Source organism: Phalangium opilio, unplaced genomic scaffold (genome assembly GCF_054372755.1).
Source record: "Phalangium opilio isolate 3A_F unplaced genomic scaffold, DU_Popi_V2 ptg000048l_1, whole genome shotgun sequence".
Taxonomy (NCBI): Eukaryota; Metazoa; Arthropoda; class Arachnida; order Opiliones; family Phalangiidae; genus Phalangium; species Phalangium opilio.
Window position 1 is genome coordinate 3,698,395 of NW_028324170.1, and position 18,011 is coordinate 3,716,405.

The following is an 18,011-nucleotide window of genomic DNA, read 5'->3' on the forward strand; positions in this document are numbered from 1 at the left end:
TTAGAATATAACTTTATTTTTATTACCCTGCTTTGTTTAATTATCTTATATCAAATGCATTTTTAAGCCAATCGTTGTATGCGCATACGTCACTCTGCCGACTTTATGGGCAATAAATACACATTAATTAGTTACACCAAGAAGCAATATCTAGTTTAGTAGGGAGAAGGTATAAATTCGCCACATTTCTTGCTTTATCTCCAGTCCAAACGTATAGTAGGTCCGGAGTTAATCCCCCCTCCAAACTGAAGCCAGCATCTCATTGGTTCTTGAAACCTCACGTCAACGCAACGCGAATAACGAAAATTACGCATTTTCCGAGGCGAAATAGCCCGGCCTCCTTTTACGTCCCCCCTTGTATTTTGAAAGGGGGACTGGGACTATGGCGCGCGAATACTTGGGGATCTTATACCTTCTCACTAGTAAACTAGATATCGCTTCTTGGTTACACGTTGACGTACGTGTTCAGTTCATTCCAGGAATAATTTAGTAATAGCGTTTTGATTTTTGTGATTTAATTTCAAAATTACCGCGAGTTTAATGAACGATATTATATCGTAATATTTTATACATTCTTTTTTGATTGAAGGTACAGATAAAATTTGTTATTAAAAAAAATGATTCAAAGTCTTTGGTAATCATTATTTATGATTTTTGCGATGAGATGCGATTAAAACAAAACAATTAAAACGAAAATTACTAACAAACTGGCTTCAAAGGTTGCAGATCTTTCAACTCGGTTTTTTGTTGTTTATCGTTTGTCGTAACGTTTCCATTTATAGCTGTCGTCCCGTTTTTCATTGGTTCTTTCGAATTACGACTTCGTTTCTATGGATGAATATCATTATACGTAATTTAATTACTCATATTGATATTCACCAATAGGTCTGATATAAAAAGTTTAATCTGGTGTTTTTGATCTTATTAAAGAGGTCATGCAAAGTGAGCAAAATACTGTTTATAGCTCAAACATGGATAAAGAATGGGCGTGAGGAAATTTGTTTTCACCCTATATGATAGGCAACTCTCTATTTGTAACGGCCAAGCTAGGTCTCTATGTAACATAGCTTTGTGCTCAGGATTTAATCTCGTGATTTTAGATAATGAAAATGAGTATTTCTTTCGTCTCTTTTCTAGTCGGCACGCACAAAGCTACGTTACATAGAGACGTAGCTTTGCGTGTGCTGACAACAGAAGCTGGAACAGAGAATATATAACTAATAAGCTGCCGTCGGAGATATGGAGTTGCCTATCCTATAGCGTGAAAACAAATTTCCTCACGCGCATTCATTATCCAAATATCCATGGCTCAAGTTTTAAATTTAGGTTTAAAGCGGTGGTCCGACTTATTACCCACCCGTTATGCTAAGCTCGTTTGCCCCACGGCCCGAACAGCCCCTTTAACCTAACTACTTTCACGTGGGTTTCGTGCACGTGGACACGAGCCAAAGATGATTTTTGTCACGTGTTTTCAAACAGGTCATGCAGCATTTTTTCCCCAGGGTTCTTCTTCTTCACCTTCATTTTAATCATAGCCCATTCGATCATGCGCTCAACGAAGCAAGCGTCCGTGAGCGTGGATTGAGTTTGAGTGGGCTATGTATTCAAAAGGGTAGCGGGTTAAGAAAACTAAGGTGGTAAAACACCAGATTCTATTTTATTCCCAGCTCTATGCCGAGAATATTAAATAGGGACTCGGCATAACTTGTCTATTTAGTATTCTTCAATGATGTTTAATTCAAAATTTAAGCCTTGTCTTACCTTAACTATGAAAATAGAGGCTAGTGTTACGATTAAAGATGTTACGCCTATTGCCAATATAACGCTAACAACGACAATGCCGTATTTAACAGGATAAGCCACCCTCCAAAGAAATTCAGACGCCAAGGCTTCGTTAACTTCACCAACTTCGTTTAAGTAGGCGAATGGAAAAAATCTTATGTTGACGTCAGCTAGAAAGCTAATACATAAAATGAAAAATTTATTAACAAACGTTCGGTTCAAAAAGGTCACTATGACATCATCAAGGTTTGACCCTGTTCATCGTAATTTCATGGAACACTAATAGAATAGTGACCCTCGATTTCTCAGAAGGGTCTATTTTAAAAGGGAAAATGTAACTTACGGAATTGTCTCTTGTTTCGAAATTTCAAAATTAATTTGTAGTTTTCTCGTTCCCCTCATGACCACTCCGGTAATCTAAGAAATAATTAAAAAAATGTGGTTAATTTATTGATAAATAAACTGAAGGTAATTTCTCCAAGTATTATGAAAGTCGGCAAATAAAATCGCTCGGGAATTCCCGAATATGTGGCGCAAGTTTAATAGTATTTAAGTCCTTCAAGATGACCTCAAACAAATACTATATATTAAAAATTAAATTCGTCTAATGAATTTTTCTTAATGAACCTTGAGTTATTAAGTACTTTTTATAAAATATATCTACTTCCTCTAACTTTAGGCTTAACCTCTCTATAATGATTTAAAATTCTAAATCAAGTACTTAAGATTGTGTCTTTGATTAGAACCGCGCCTTATTGAGAAAACTTTCCTTAAATAATAACTTTGTTTGATAAAGCCGGCGGGTCCATGGCATAAAAACATTCGCCATTCGACGAGTGCCAAGCGACTATTTGTAGAATACTTTAATTTCGTTAAATTTAAATTTCAATTAAACTTGTAGTAGGCCTTGTAACATTAAGCCTAATTTGGAAACAAATGAAATGGGAAATCTAGCGCCAAACTTGAAAAAAGGTCATAGAGGTCAAATAAATGAATATTACCGGGTCAATATCGGCGTATGAAGCGTGTCTTTCATCAGTTTGATTCAATCCAGTGAAGTCATTAACGTAGGTGGATTCAGCTTGGTAGAAATGTGGCGCGCTGAGAGCCACGGGACTCCCATCCAAGCACGTCCTAATGGACAAGACACCGGACCCTTGACACTGTTTCACGTCCTCGGCTAAACAATAACAACGGTTCTCTTCCTTGGCCAAATAGTCCGTTTTGGGAACCGCGTAACGATACACTTCGATACCCTTAACCTCGAGTGTCTCCTGGTAAGAGAGCCTCAAGGATCTGAGAACAAGTACATTAGAGGTTAATTACTTGAATAATGGAACCTTAACAATTAAGAAGTTGAAAGTCAGAGAGGGACAAGTAGGCATTTCGATGGTTAATTATAAGTAAGGTTTTCGCACGTTTTTGCTATTTTAGTTGAGACCTCAGTTTCTTGTAAACAAAATGGGGCTTTAATTGGTAGTGCGCACCCATGTTTGCTACCTTTTTTTTCAATGGGTAAATAGCATGGGTGACGTATACCCCAGGCCTTCTGAAATAACTATATGGTCCCTCTATTGTTGTATTCGGTACTTACCTGCATAATTCGGGGCTAAATGCGTAGACACTTTGAGATTTCTTTATAAAAGGCGCGAAAAATGTGCCATCTGTAAATGATATTTGTTAATTTGACATTTTGAAGACATTACTTATAAAATACTTACCAGTGCCTATTATTTCATTGCATGTTGAATTATACCTCCAATAAGGCAAAGTTCTACAAATAAATAATTAAATAATAAACAAATAAATAATCAATAAGTAAATAAAAATTAAATAAAAACAATTAAATATATAAAAATAAACAACTAATAAATAAATAAAAATAAATAAATAAAAATAAATAGAATTAAACAAATAACTAATAATTTAATAAAAAATAAATAAATAAATAAATAAATAACTAATAAATAAATAGAAAAAAACAAATAACTAATAAATAAATTGGCAGTAGAGTTGATTGTCTTATGACAAAGACCAAAACAAAATCTATCCCATCGCTTGTTATTGTCCTTGAAATTGTTTTGATACGAAATTCGCGAAAACACATTAAGTCCAGTTTAGTACCATAATTAAAATGCCCGAATATCCTGATCCAAGATTCTTTCTTTTATTCTCAGATTAAGACGAACAGACATCTGTCAGTAAAGGGGTTTTACCCAATCATATCCATTCGTGCACTCACGAAACGAACTTGAAACCCAACAAATTCTATAAAAGAATTCCTGGAATACATTGGCCATTTTATAGCCCGTTCGCACTAACTAGAGGTTTCGTAATGGTATACTCCAAGATGTACATGCATCTTCTTTAACATTATAGATAAAAAATGGTTCCAAATGATACATACATTCATCTCTTTGTACGCTCATCTATTCTAGCCCCTTAGTACCCCTTTAAACTCTGTATTAATTTTCATGGTCGGGAAAAGATTAAAGTCACAGGTGTGAACGGGACATAGTCCGGTATGTTTTACCTTAGTAATTATAGTGTTCAAAAGTTCAAAATATCTATTTTGATTAGCCTTTAGGGGGTTCACTTGTTTTTTTTTTCTAACCCTTTCAGTTCTCTTACCTGGTGTGATTGAATTCAACAACTCTGCCCAAATTGCTTATATCGTCTACTCCTGACAGCACCGTAATTTCCTTGCCATACGTGTGATTTTTCTATATGAAAAAAAAAATGATGTAAAAATTTATTTTTAAAATAAGCCTTCGAATTTCAATCAAATTTCGTGATATTTTTCTAGAAAATATTTTGACAAGAATATATTTTTAAATATCGACTGGATAATTATGGGGTTGGTTATAAGTAACGTGACAATAAAAGTATGACGTGGAAAGGTGACGTAGCTGCGCTTATAACTTATTGCAAATCAAAATTAATTTTCGTAATTGAGCAATCAACCACTAGAGATAATTTTAGACTGAGTTTCCTATCACCCGTTTTAAAATCAATGCACCCCATTTTTTAAATAAATAAATAAATTAATAAATATCTTCATTAATAAATATGTAATTACGGTAATGTAAAGTGCGTGTTATACCAGAATTATATAATACTTGTCTTCGAGAGGTGTCACACAAAGCGATCATGTAATTGTAACATGATTCTTCCCAACATTCTTTAACATTTGGAGTGTCCAAGGTTACTAAACCGAATCACATACGCGATAAATAGTTCCCCCATCATTACTCTATTATTTGATTTCCAAGGCGCATGCATGCGCTTGTGCGTTTTTGTCCCACGTCAAGACAATCAAGGTTTGTGGGTTGATTGCTGAGGATTTAGTAAATACCAAACAGTTATAGAATTGACCCTAGCACGGTGCGATGGTTACCCATCTGAAGTTTGATGAACGGCAGAGCAAACAAAAAGGTACATGCATGAGCCTGGGAAGAATCGTGTTACGTAGCTAAAGTATTAAGTGGATACAGAGTGTCATCCTTCTTCTATTATCCCCTTCTGGTCATACTTATTTTTATTACAATACTTATGGGTTGATTGGTATATAATTACATCTTTATACTTACTCCGTAAAATAGGCCAAAAGTATTGTTAGGTAATCTGTCCGGTACCGTGACGTATTTTCCGACTTTCTCCTGCAAAAAATCTAAGGTATCGACGCGATATCCTTCGAAGAGTAATTGGGACGCGGTATGTTCGATGACTAGCGGACCAAAGTTCAGTCCGAATGTCATAGACAGAAACCTTGAAGCCGTAAATAAACTCAGTCTCATTGGCGCGATATGTTCGGCGATGGCCTGGCGCGAAAAATAGTTAACAGCCGTAATTAATAAATTGAACAAAATGGTTAATCGAGACATGAAGACAACTCACAGCATCAGGGGCATTGATATGATAAATTTTGAAGTCCTTGGGGTCACCAATTGACTTTGACTTTAAGAAATGGAAGGTTGGTCTCTCCCTGTATGTAATGGTCCCCGCATTCGTGTCCCATCTTAAAACTAGTTTTCGCTTCGTTAATCTGTAATCAAAAATAAATAGTTAACTCAAGACAAAACAACGAAAGTTATAAATAACTATAGTGTGGTATATAAAAACTGACTAAATTTTTCAGGAAGGTTTATGATACTAAAATATTCCATGACTTTCCACGTTATTCCATGTACTATACAGGGTGTTTCTGATAAGCCTTTCATAAATTAAGGGGATGTTCTTTGGGTGCACGATTTTGAGTCAAATATGTAACTTCTATCTCCATTTTGATTGCCCTAAGGGACACAGTTTTCAAGTTATGATTTGAGTGCTTTAGGGATGACCCCTTAATTAAATTAGAAATCATTGTCTTTCAGTTTCTTAATTAAATTTAAGGAGTCATCCGTAAAATCTTAACTCGAAAACAGTGTCCCTTAGGGCAATCAAAATGGAGATAGAAGTTACATTTTAGACTCAAAATTGATTTGCCAAAGAACATCCCCCTCAATTTATATCAGACTTATCAGAAACACGGTCTTGTACTATAAAAACCCTGTTTACCTTTATCAAGACGTTAAGATAAAAAACCTTAGATGACATGATGGCCCTAATATTACCCTATCGAACGATACTAGATACATTGCCCTACACAAATCACGTCTAAAGATAATAATTTTTATTTTTTGACTGATAGTTTTTTCTTTACTATGATTGATTACGAAGTTTGTAATTTTTGTTTCACCTGTAGACAAAAGGTCCAATTTCTTTGAGGTTTGGTTTAGCTAGACCTTCATTGACCTCATCAGGATTGGTAACATTGAAAACGGTGACGTAAACCAAAGTAGGCAGAAGAGGATTTTCAAATCGTTCCCCAGCTTCGCTACATTTACGAATTGCCAAGGCCTAACGGACAAAAATAAAATAAAGTCATTATATTACGTCAAACCACGAATTATTATATAATCCAATTAGAAAACGAGAAATCCTTCAGCTATAACTAAATAAATAAAAATATTATACAGGGTGTTCCAAGAGGGGATGGTGCATGGTAGGACCGAAGATAGAATGGTACTGAGAAGGGAGGAGCTACGGGTAGTCTTAATAGAGCTATCTCAGAAGCCATAGTGTGACGTCACCCATGCTATTTTCCCGTAGAACTAAAGCGGTACCAAACATGGCCGCCCACTGCCAAAGCTAAGCCCGTGACGTTTTACCTAGGCACTGATGTCACAACTGAGATAGCTCTATAGTATTGTCTGAGCTGAGGACTTCCAATACAGTCGCCAAAACCGAGGTCAGAGATAGGAGGAGAGTGTTCGTAGTAGCAGACGATGGGAAATCAATTATGAGTCAAAAATGTAACTTCTATGACAGTTTGACCTCAGGTACTCCAGGAATAGATTTAATTTTAGAAGTAGGAATGGAGAACGGTTATTATTTACTTCAATCCGACTCATAGCCCAATAAAGAGCACCTCCCTCCAACACGTAACGAAAAGTTTAAATTATCTTATTGGCTCACTTAAACTACGTTGTGATGACGTTGCTGACGGGGACGGCGAAAAATACGTAATTCCTTTTTACCTCTGTCGCATATGACCCGCCTCTTCTTTCATTCCCCTCCATCCCGTGGAAGGGGGTCCGGGACTTTGACGCGCGCCCAGCTAGATTACTCTGTTCTCCATTCCTACCTCTAAAAATTAAATCTATCCCTGGGTACACCCTAAAGTGTTTAGAGTTTCCCTTTAGGCCTAGGGGAAAATGTCACGCAACATTTTCGACTCAAAATTGACTGCCCAAAGAGTCCAATGTACTTCTATCGTACCGCCCTTTTTATTGAAACACCCTGTACTTCAATAGCTGCTGGAATTTATCAGGAAAAACCTAAAACCGCTTCGTAATAGTCTAATAGAGATAAATATTGAAATAATAATAAAAAAATAAAGAAACAGATTTAATGTTGGTTTGGCTTAATGATAAATTCAACTTTTAACCATTATAATAATTTAACATAATTATACGGGAAGAAAAATGCAAATCGCTTTTCAATCCACTTATATTACTTGTCCCTTAGGTAAATACGTTCTTAAATGATAATTACGATTAGATATTAGTGCCAAGTTATAAAGCAACCCCGTGTACGAGAACGTTTCTAAAATGACGTAGATATTCTAACTGCGTATTTAAAAGTAAAGATCTAAAATATTTAATGATAATTTTGTTTTCTCGCTAAAGGGTCTGTGAACGTTTTCCGAGGGCTTTTCATTCTCTTTAAATATCTTTAATAAAGGGGTTTCCCACGGTTTTAACCCTTTATTGTATTGCAGATCGCTTTCGGATAAGATATAAAAAAGCTCTATTTTATTTTTAAAAAGATAAAATGCAATTGCGACTAAGAAACTGTTTGTATACAGTGAAGGGGTTTTTCCCTTAATTTCATATCTGATATTTTAAAGTGGGTTTATTGTTATGGCGGTTTAACAAAATACCCTGACATTTGTAAAGTCAAAATGTTGTAAGCTGGGTCTAAAAAAATATTAGTACCATGGACTTATAAAGGTTGGCAGGACCGAATTTCGCAATAAGTTATTATTGGAGTGTTTTACGGATGACCCCTTAATTAAATTAGAATTGTCTTTGAATTTCTTCATTAAATTTAAGTTTAATAGATTGCTTAGGGAGGACTTTAGGGAAAAATCGGTCATAGAAAATTTTCTACTCAAAATCACTTATAGATCAAACAGTACCTTGGTCCTACCAACCTTTATGGAACAACCCATTATGCTATATGAAAATTGTACCAAACCATTACGAAATTCCCTGACATTTTTAACAATTTCAAAATTCCCTGACATTGGAACGTATAGAAAATTTCACCGAAGGCTGTATTTAGAAAAAAAAATTTAGTCATCAAAAGGACCACATTAGAGCCTTCAATGATACTAAATACATATAAACAAAAATTACCTTAATTTATGTGTTTAATTAACTTTCTAAAGTCATTAAGACTCGATGTTATTTGAAACAATAATTTGGATAAGGAAATGATATTGTTAAGAGGCCAAGGGGCTTAGAAATTCTTCAAAAGACTAATGGCGTTTTTACTGTCCATAATTGGATCTAGTTTCAAGTTCAACCAATAAGAAATATCGTTTATAGCGTACAGCCGCCATTTTGGGACAAAATTTCCTTATAGACAGGACAATGTTGAAATAAATTAAATACATTTTTTAAGTTTCAAGGATCGCCTGATTTCCATAAGAATCGAAGGTTCTAGTATATTTCTAATCGAATAACAAATAGATAAGGGGGGGGGTAGCTAAAGCGATTGAATAAAAAATAAGAGTGATCCAAAACTAGTAAACAAACAGCAAACTAAAAAAGGTATAGTTAACTGATGGACGAAATACCAATATACAGGAATGGGCTATAGTAAACTCTCTACTTATGAATAATATTGAGGAATAAGCTAGTAAAACATGTAATCAGATAGTAAATTGAGGGGTAGGCTAATAAATCGTGTAAATAAACAGAAAATAGAGGCGAAGTAAATCATCAAATACCAAATAATGTAGTAAACCATGCAATCGAATACCGAATAATCTAGTAAACCATGCAATCGAATACCGAATAATCTAGTAAACCATGCGATCGAATACCGAATGATCTAGTAAACCATGCGATCGAATACCGAATGATCTAGTAAACCATGCGATCGAATACCGAATGATCTAGTAAACCATGCGATCGAATACCAAATGATCTAGTAAACCATGCGATCGAATACCAAATGATCTAGTAAACCATGCGATCGAATACCAAATGATCTAGTAAACCATGCGATCGAATACCAAATGATCTAGTAAACCATGCGATCGAATACCAAATGATCTAGTAAACCATGCGATCGAATACCAAATGATCTAGTAAACCATGCGATCGAATACCAAATGATCTAGTAAACAATACCAAATAATATAGTAAACCATGCAATCAAATACCAAATAATATAGTAACCCACGTAATTAAATACCGAATAATCTGGTAACCCATGTAATAAAATATCAAATAGAGTGGTAAACTGGTAAAAGGTGTAATCAAATATCAAATGGCGTGGTAAACTAGTAAACCGTGTAAGCAAATGTTACAATAAATAGTTAAAATGGAACAGTAACCGTTCCAACGCGTATGAATAAGACCGTAATAAAAAGTAGTATCAAGTTTTAAAGACTAAAACGAATATTAAGACAATAAACAATTCAGCAACACTAAATAAAAAACATTTGAATGTTAGAATACAATTACCTCCTTTGTCTTCTGTTTGATTAAGGAATCAAACGTTAGTCTTAAGTACAAACCGAGTGCGGTAAGCACAACTCCAATTATTAACCCTAAACTAACGGTAACCCTCAAACAAAGTCGTCGTCTTCGGGTATCCATTTAAAAAAGTTTTAAATGCACTTCCTTTTCTTTTTTTAAAGAAAGAAAAAATTACGAACTTAATTTAAAAAACTAAAATACCGGAACCTAATCACTACAATTTAGTTTCTTAGTTAATAAAGAAAACTCATTTAAAATAATTTTTCTAAAAATAAACTATATGGTCTAAAATTGGCTTCCAAGTCGCTGCAGTCGGTTGAAACGAGGCAAGAAACTGTTCCAAAATGACAGTAATTGCTGCGTAGGTCACAAGGCAGTCTCTACCGAAAACATAATCAGTTTTTTGCTCGATCTCAAGAATTATTTGATAAAAAAAATTGTGGGTCCTTTAAATCAAATTCCTAATCTCGCCAATAAAATATTCAAGATTAAAATTAAATAATCTAGAAGGACGTTAATACGAAATTTAACAACTTATAGTTTCAGAACTGTATATTAGACCTTCCTTCTGTTGAAGTACGTATTGTATAATTGTTAAATTCTTATATATATAAATATAACAACCCTGAGTAAATGTACTACTGTAACTGTATCTTCGTAATCTTCTGAGAAGTTCTTGGGTTTCAAGTTAAAACTAAAATCCATAAGTTTATCTTCAGTATAAGATATAGTCGATTTGGAATTGATATTTTCCTTAATAACTCGGGTCCTGATTGTTCTAAACCCAAGTAATTGATATCTTTATAAAGAACAGAAATAGGGCTATAACATACTCCAAGGACTTTCCCGTATCTCTTGTAGAACCAAAGTTATAACGCATCAAATTGGAAGTGTTATAAGGGATTTCAATGGGGATAATTTACACTGTCTTTTGGTAATTTGTTAATTACTCGAGAAGTAATTATTGTAACCTCAAATAATTAGTATCATTAGAAAGAGAAGAAGTAGGGCTTTCACACACTCAAAGGATTCCCCTGTTATGACAATATTCAGAATGATACCGTTCAATTAATTAAGACTTACGTAAGATACATTATAATAGACTTATTTCTTAAAAAAAAAATACAAACGTACTGTTGATAATAACTATTTAAGTGTCAACTTTGCTTTGACTCTTTATCGATAAGAAGAGAGATGCGCCGAGTCTCTTCAAAGGAAAAAAAAACAATTAACCTTAAACTAATAATTGTGGTTTTGTCGCATCGAGGTTATTGATTTATCAAGGTCTATTGTTGAAAATAAAAAAAACATAATTCCATGTATTTCTTTGTTGAATTTCTTATCCATTAAGCCTAAAATAAAATATGACAGCAATCTATAAAATTTGTCTATAATTAAATAAACTAATTTAAAGTGGTAATCGTATAACAGTAATTATACTAATTTAGAGTGGAGATTGTCTAAAATTAAATAAACTAATTTAAATTGGTAGTCGTATAAAATTGAATAACCTAATTTAAATTTGTCTAATTAAATAGACTAATTTAAAGCGGTAATTGTTTAAAATTAAATAAACTAATCTAAAGTGGTAATCGTATAACATTAAATAAACTATACCCGTTGAAAAAAATTGGTTAAAACGTAATCTTCAAACTAACAGCATCAAATTTACAAAACTTTGATATAGATATGCATTTTGTTAAATGGACTACCGTACGACTATCTCTTTAAATCAGGGTCGCGGAAACTAAGGATACGATGTAAAGGGACTGTAAAATGTTTTTGAGACGATAAGATTATATTATCGTTACCCCAGATAAAAAACGTGTACATGATGTAATCGGATACTTTTGGTCAACGCGAGTCAATGGCTGAACGCGCTCCATGTGTAGTTAATCTCGATTAACTTGTTTTAGTTATAAGAATGGAATTCTGTCTACGAGACGAACTCTCTTTCTACACAACAAAACCATTTCGTGCCAATAACCTTGGGGGAAATCAAAATCTCCCCAAATATTTGAAAATTTCATATTAATTACATAATTAATTGATTTTGTTAAGCTGTACATTGGGAATTGACAGTAAAATGAGGAAATGAATTTTAAATAAAATAAATTAATAATAAGGATCAATTAACCAATCGGAATCTTAAAGGTTCGAGTTTGAAAATTCGACACTTATTTTCATTCCTAAGTCAGATTTGGGCATAAGTTTATAAGATATGTTCGAAGTATTACACTACCTATACTTCGTAATACTAGAGACTTACATCTCGAGCTAGTTGAGTAGACTCGGTTAGATTAACAGTCCATCTTCCTATTTAGTCTACATTACTGGCATTACTAAGCCTTTGACAGCGCCTCACCAGGCGTAGCTTTACTAGAGTCTATGTCGTTTCACCTACGTCACTTCATGACAAGCTCCAGTTTGTAACCAGTGACAAACCTATGGCCAAAATATCTTATGAACTTATGAAATGGGGTATGATAATTTTTCACAGTCATTCTTTAACTTTGGAAAATGAAAATATTTAAAAATATATAAAAAAATAAAAACTTACCGCAAATCGTGGAAATCTTTGGAATTTCGGCATAAACAATATCTTCGCGATAATACGAAATTTATTTAATGGGAAATTCCGTACTAGCTTCATTTACCAGGAAAAATACTAAAAAGAATATATAAAAAAGCATTTTCAATGAAAAAAAAAATAAAATAAAAAATATTACAATAATAATAAAAATTAAGTTGACTTGTAAATATGGCGATTAAAAAGTCATTTGGATTCTCAGTTTTTAAATATGTTATTAAGCTCGAATAAAGCGCTGGTTTTTCCTTGAATATATTAATGTAAATGAAATAATTGAGCTCTTGGATTTACCTATAGTTACGTCTATTTTACATCATTAACATATTGTTCATTTCTAAGAATCGCCAATCATGTAGAGGTAAAGTCAAAATTTAGAGTAACGAGATAACAGGACAGGATTGGACCATAAATTTATTATCATAAAAAAAAACCTCCCTGACCTTCGCCAGGGTTTCTTCTGACCATCTTTAAGTTTTTTTTCTACCTTATCAATTTTAAATTTCACCTTTAATTTTAAGTAAAAAGGTTAGTCAGGATATTGTAGTTAAAAACTACACGTAAATATATTAGTTCACGTTAGTACTAATATATGGGAATATTGCTAAACCAATATTGAAATTTCCTGACTTTTATGATAATTTTAAAACTACCTGACACCCATTTTAAAATTACCTGAATTTTCCAGTTACCATGGCAACCCCACGCGCGTGAACGTCGCCGCACATCAAAAGCGCGCGCTTTCAAACCACGTCACGTGGTGCCTTCATAAACAGCTCGTGCTAAAAGAAAAAAAAAATGGCCACGTTGAACTTTAGTATAATAACAAAATTGCAACGAGGAATTTCGCCATAGTAATCAATTAACTTAAAGCCTAATTAAAAGACACAATTAATATATTGCATGATAAAAATTTATTTTAATGAAATTGTTGTATAAAACACGATGGTATGATGAATGTATATTTACAAGATTGTTTACAACAACAACACTTTTTTTTGAGCTTGGGGTTCATTTTTTCGTTGGTCATTCGACAAATTAAATATATATATAGTTTAAACTCCGTAACAAAATTAGACATTCGTTAAAGTCACTGGCACCAAAGGCTAGAAGACGCACCGTTATCTCCTTTAATAAAATGTCAAGTAATACTGTCACTGACAATCGCCGCCGCGCCAAGTTCATATTGTATATAGCCACCACGTTATATAAATTAATGACGTCACCATTTAGCGCGAGTAAAGTCGTGGTGGGTGGTTAAGATCCACCCAAAAGTTAAGTTCACTGGGATTTTGTTTTTAATTAATATTAACAAATAATTATAATAATTAATAATAAAATAATAATAATAGTTATAGTTAATTATTGCGATAAAGGAACTGTCAATGCAGCGTCTTTAGGTGTCGCGGGTATTATATGGAAACCGTTTTTAAGCGTGGTTTTCACTATTTTTCCAGTTATGGACGTGTCGTGGAGAGGTTGGCTTTCGACGGAGTAAGCAGCCATTTCTTTCATGCTACTCATGCTGAATGAGGAACGGTTTTGGGCACCGAAGTGACGTTTGTGTTTAAAACAACACTAGAAATATCAAAAGTGAATTGGAAACATTAAAAGTCTGCTCAGCTAAGTTTTAGGATATGTATCGAAAATTTAGTTTGCACGAGGTTAAAATTATTTTGACGAAATTCTTTCGTTCATTTCTGCTCTTTTGACTTTTTCTAATTTCTGGAGTCTAGACTGATTTGCGTCCCTGTTCATTTCAATTTTATCATTCTTAGTATTGAGCCTAACCTTTGTACGCCTTGTAACCCAATTCTCAAAAACCTAAACATATTCTCAACCTTTAGAGTCCAATTTTCAAAAACCCAGACATATTCTCAACCATTAGAACCCCATTTACAAAACCCCAGACATATTCTCAACCTTTAGAACCCCATTTACAAAAAACCCAGACATATTCTCAACCTTTAGAACCCCATTTACAAAAAACCCAGACATATTCTCAACCTTTAGAACCCCATTTACAAAAAACCCAGACATATTCTCAACCTTTTGAACCCCATTTACAAAAAACCCAGACATATTCTCAACCTTTAGAACCCCATTTACAAAAAACCCAGACATATTCTCAACCTTTTGAACCCCATTTACAAAAACCCAGACATATTCTCAACCTTTTGAACCCCATTTACAAAAACCCAGACATATTCTCAACCTTTTGAACCCCATTTACAAAAACCCAGACATATTCTCAACCCTTAAAACTAAATTCCTCTAGAACCATTTTTCAAACAAATCCATTCAAAACCCAGATCGTCAAAATATATAAAAACATCAAATAAGAAAAAGAAAAATACAAGGTGTTGTATATATACCTTAGCAACTGTATAAACAGTCGACGTCATTAAAACAAGTCCAACCCCGGTGTATATTAAAACCCTCAATCCAATATGGCCGAGTTCAACTGGCGCAATGAGACGCTCTCGAATTTCTTCAGCTTTTGATTCGTCTACGACACCCTCCTTTACCAATCAAAAAATTAAACATAATTAAAAATCGGTTTAAAAATTCACCCAGACATAATTATACAGCCAATCACGTTAAAACTCTTAAAAATTAAGTAGCGTGAAAGAAGATGCTACCCTTTAACCACGCCCTATAGATATCGACCAATAAGAAATCATCACCACCAAGCTCAAAATGTGACGTGCAAAAAAGTTAATTTGTAAAGATAGAAAAAACATGCATCATAATTTGCCACCAACTCCCGCGGCTGCATGCAATAATTTCCATAAATTTCAAGAAAAACCATTAGAGGATCGAAGTCATTAAAAGTTTTATGAGCGTGTTAATTAATATCAGTAATATTTCTTACCTCGGATAGCCATAGTAAAGGAAAGACCATATGAGGAACTTTAGCCAAAAATCTGAAATAAAAAAAAAAACAAATTAATTCATAAATTTAAACCCATAATTACAATTAAATACAATATGATTAATTTTAAAAAGAAATAAAACTGGAAGACTAGAAATTAATAATAAAAAATATATATATGCAAAATGACCTTGAAATGCGCGACAAAATTTTCCATGAATATTTAAATAACTATTAAAAATTTTACTAAGTAATTATTAATGTTATCCCTTTGGTTATATATTCATGGTATAATTAAATATAACGCGTTATTAATGTTCACGTTAAACATTATCTCTTTGGGGAAATTCCCGTAGTTTAGTTTGGCGTTCAAAGACATTAATATATTCCAAGAAATACGTCACAAAATTACCCTTACATAGGAATTTTCATGATCACACGTTACATGGGCGGATTAAGATTTATGATTGAATATACTTGACGGCGAATAAAAGAATTTTTCAACCCCATTTACATCTACACAGAAGTTTATAATTGTGAAGTAAAAAAAAGCTAACCTTACATAAGTATCTCCATCTGAATAGAAACCGGTTAGTTACATTAAAAAAGATTTCTAATATTTTAAAATAAATACAGGGTGAACTTTCAAAAAAGGAGGTGGTCTTCCCAGTGGGTTCCCATAGAACTATTCCACTGTCCTACCACCACTCTCCCCTTTTTTTGAACACCCTGTATATAAAATATTTTTAATTACGGCCGGCTTATAATTTTATAGAGCTACAAGGAAAAACTGCAATAAAATAATCGGGGATTTTTCAAGGGTAAATAATTAAGATTACATTTATTTTTTCTTTTAGGGCTTAGTGAAATAAATTTTTAGAAAAATTAATTAAAAAAATAATACCAAAATTATAATAGGTTTTAAGAAAAAAAAATACCACAAAATTCAAAGGGATGTACAACGCGTTATGAAGGGGGTTGGGTCTACATCAAGCTTATCTTCCATCAAATAGAGCTTTACTGGCGCATGCGTGAATTTCGGAATCTATCCGCCTAATGGCTCCATGCTTACAGTCACGTGACATTGCCCAATCACTACTTCGTGAAATAGTAACGCTACTACTTCAAAACATAGTTCTATACACGTCCCCCCTTACACAAAGCGTTGTACATCCCTTTTAACAAATAAGATGTTTATTAAACTTACGTTGGGTTTTTGTACGTGTTAACTTCAATATTGGCTTGCAATCTTTTTTTGCCATTTAAAGCGACACCAGTCATCTGTAAAGAAATCAAATCAATTGATTAATAGTGATTCTTAAATATATATATATATATATATATATATATATAAGTGTTATATATTATTCTATCCATTGAAATATAAGAGGCGCATGGATATTAAATAATAATTCTAGGTAGAAAAAGAAAATAGTTCCTCGTTTGAAATTTAACGGTTGTCAAAATAATATTATTAATGTATTAGGTTTTCTTTATTAAAAAGATAAAATGATTCACGGTGTCATTCGCCTTGAAGTTACGAGAAAACATAGTGCCTGTACAGGGTGTTTCTGATAAGTCTGCCATAGGTTAAGCGGGATGTTCTTTGGGTGCACGATTTTGAGTCGAAAATGTAACTTCTATCTCCATTTTGATTGTTTAAGTGTTTTAGGGATGACCCCTTAATAAAATTGGAAATCATCGTCTTTCAGTTTCTTAATTAAATTTAAGGGGTCATCCGTAAAATACTGTATCCAATCTTAACTTGAAACAGTGTCCCTTAGGGCAAACAAAATGGAGATAGAAGTTATACATTTTCGACTCAAAATCGTGCACCCAAAGAACATCTCCCTTAATTTATGAATGCAGACTTATCAAAAACACCCTGTATGTACCTGTATCAAATTTTAAAACCAGTGGCAAACACTAAGTAGCGTTATATAATATTATTTCTTTGCATCAATTGTTAAAAAATTGATTCCATAACGCAAACATGTTTCTTTATAACAAAAGAATTGCGTTGAAAAACATTCCGTGCTAAATATCGTTAAACCTGTCATAAATCCTTGTCAAAAATAAAATATAAATTTCTAGAAAAACAACTTTGGCAAACGAGAGAAAAACAACCCGACTTTTTAGAATAATAATAAAATATAATAAAAACATCGCGTTCAAAATTTAATGGTGCAAAGGATTAGGAAAGATAAGATGGTAAACTTTGTTGTTTTGATATCAGATATCTTATAAAAGGTAAGGGAAAATCCCAGGTAAATGTTTTGCTCTAAACTCGCCTAATATCGTCGCGTGTATCGCCCGGTTTTAATTGAAATTAAAATATATATCAGGGCTGGTGGTTTTTATTTCAATATTATTTTAAAGGAAATGCTTTATCATTCGAATAATTTAAATATAATTACGATTAAATTTTTGCTTTTTCATATCTTGTTATTTA

The 18,011-nt window shown here is 33.2% G+C and overlaps 3 protein-coding genes across 7 annotated transcripts in view; 1 reads left to right on the forward strand and 2 right to left on the reverse strand.

Moving 5' to 3' along the window:
* Window positions 1–18,011, forward strand: part of LOC149673770 (uncharacterized) — an 82,754-nt gene that overhangs the window by 1,636 nt on the left and 63,107 nt on the right. The window contains exon 2 of one of the 3 annotated variants that reach the window (XR_016366917.1): window positions 14,142–14,278. The exons of the other annotated variants lie outside the window; for them this stretch is intronic. The gene's annotated coding sequence lies outside the window, so the exon portion shown is untranslated. Of the gene's footprint in view, window positions 1–14,141; window positions 14,279–18,011 lie in introns of those variants that run through there. 3 annotated transcript variants of the gene reach the window in all.
* LOC149673771 (lysosome membrane protein 2-like) lies at window positions 499–10,460 on the reverse strand. The gene is made up of 11 exons (XM_089839514.1): window positions 10,083–10,460; window positions 6,521–6,681; window positions 5,680–5,827; window positions 5,373–5,603; window positions 4,414–4,505; window positions 3,504–3,556; window positions 3,377–3,446; window positions 2,784–3,078; window positions 2,126–2,199; window positions 1,762–1,960; window positions 499–828 (listed from the first exon to the last, which is right to left on the reverse strand). Exons 1-11 carry the CDS (start codon window positions 10,215–10,217, stop codon window positions 700–702), a joined length of 1,587 nt encoding a protein of 528 aa, XP_089695640.1. The 5' UTR covers window positions 10,218–10,460; the 3' UTR covers window positions 499–699.
* Window positions 13,580–18,011, reverse strand: part of LOC149673772 (lysosome membrane protein 2-like) — a 132,497-nt gene continuing 128,065 nt past the window's right edge. For all 3 annotated transcript variants that reach the window (XM_089839512.1, XM_089839513.1, XM_089839511.1), the window contains 4 exons: window positions 16,767–16,840; window positions 15,560–15,611; window positions 15,060–15,206; window positions 13,580–14,262 (listed from right to left, as the gene is read on the reverse strand). In XM_089839512.1, coding sequence (XP_089695638.1) covers window positions 14,047–14,262; window positions 15,060–15,206; window positions 15,560–15,611; window positions 16,767–16,840 — 489 coding nt within the window. In that variant the 3' untranslated portion in view covers window positions 13,580–14,046. The remainder of the gene's footprint in view (window positions 14,263–15,059; window positions 15,207–15,559; window positions 15,612–16,766; window positions 16,841–18,011) is intronic.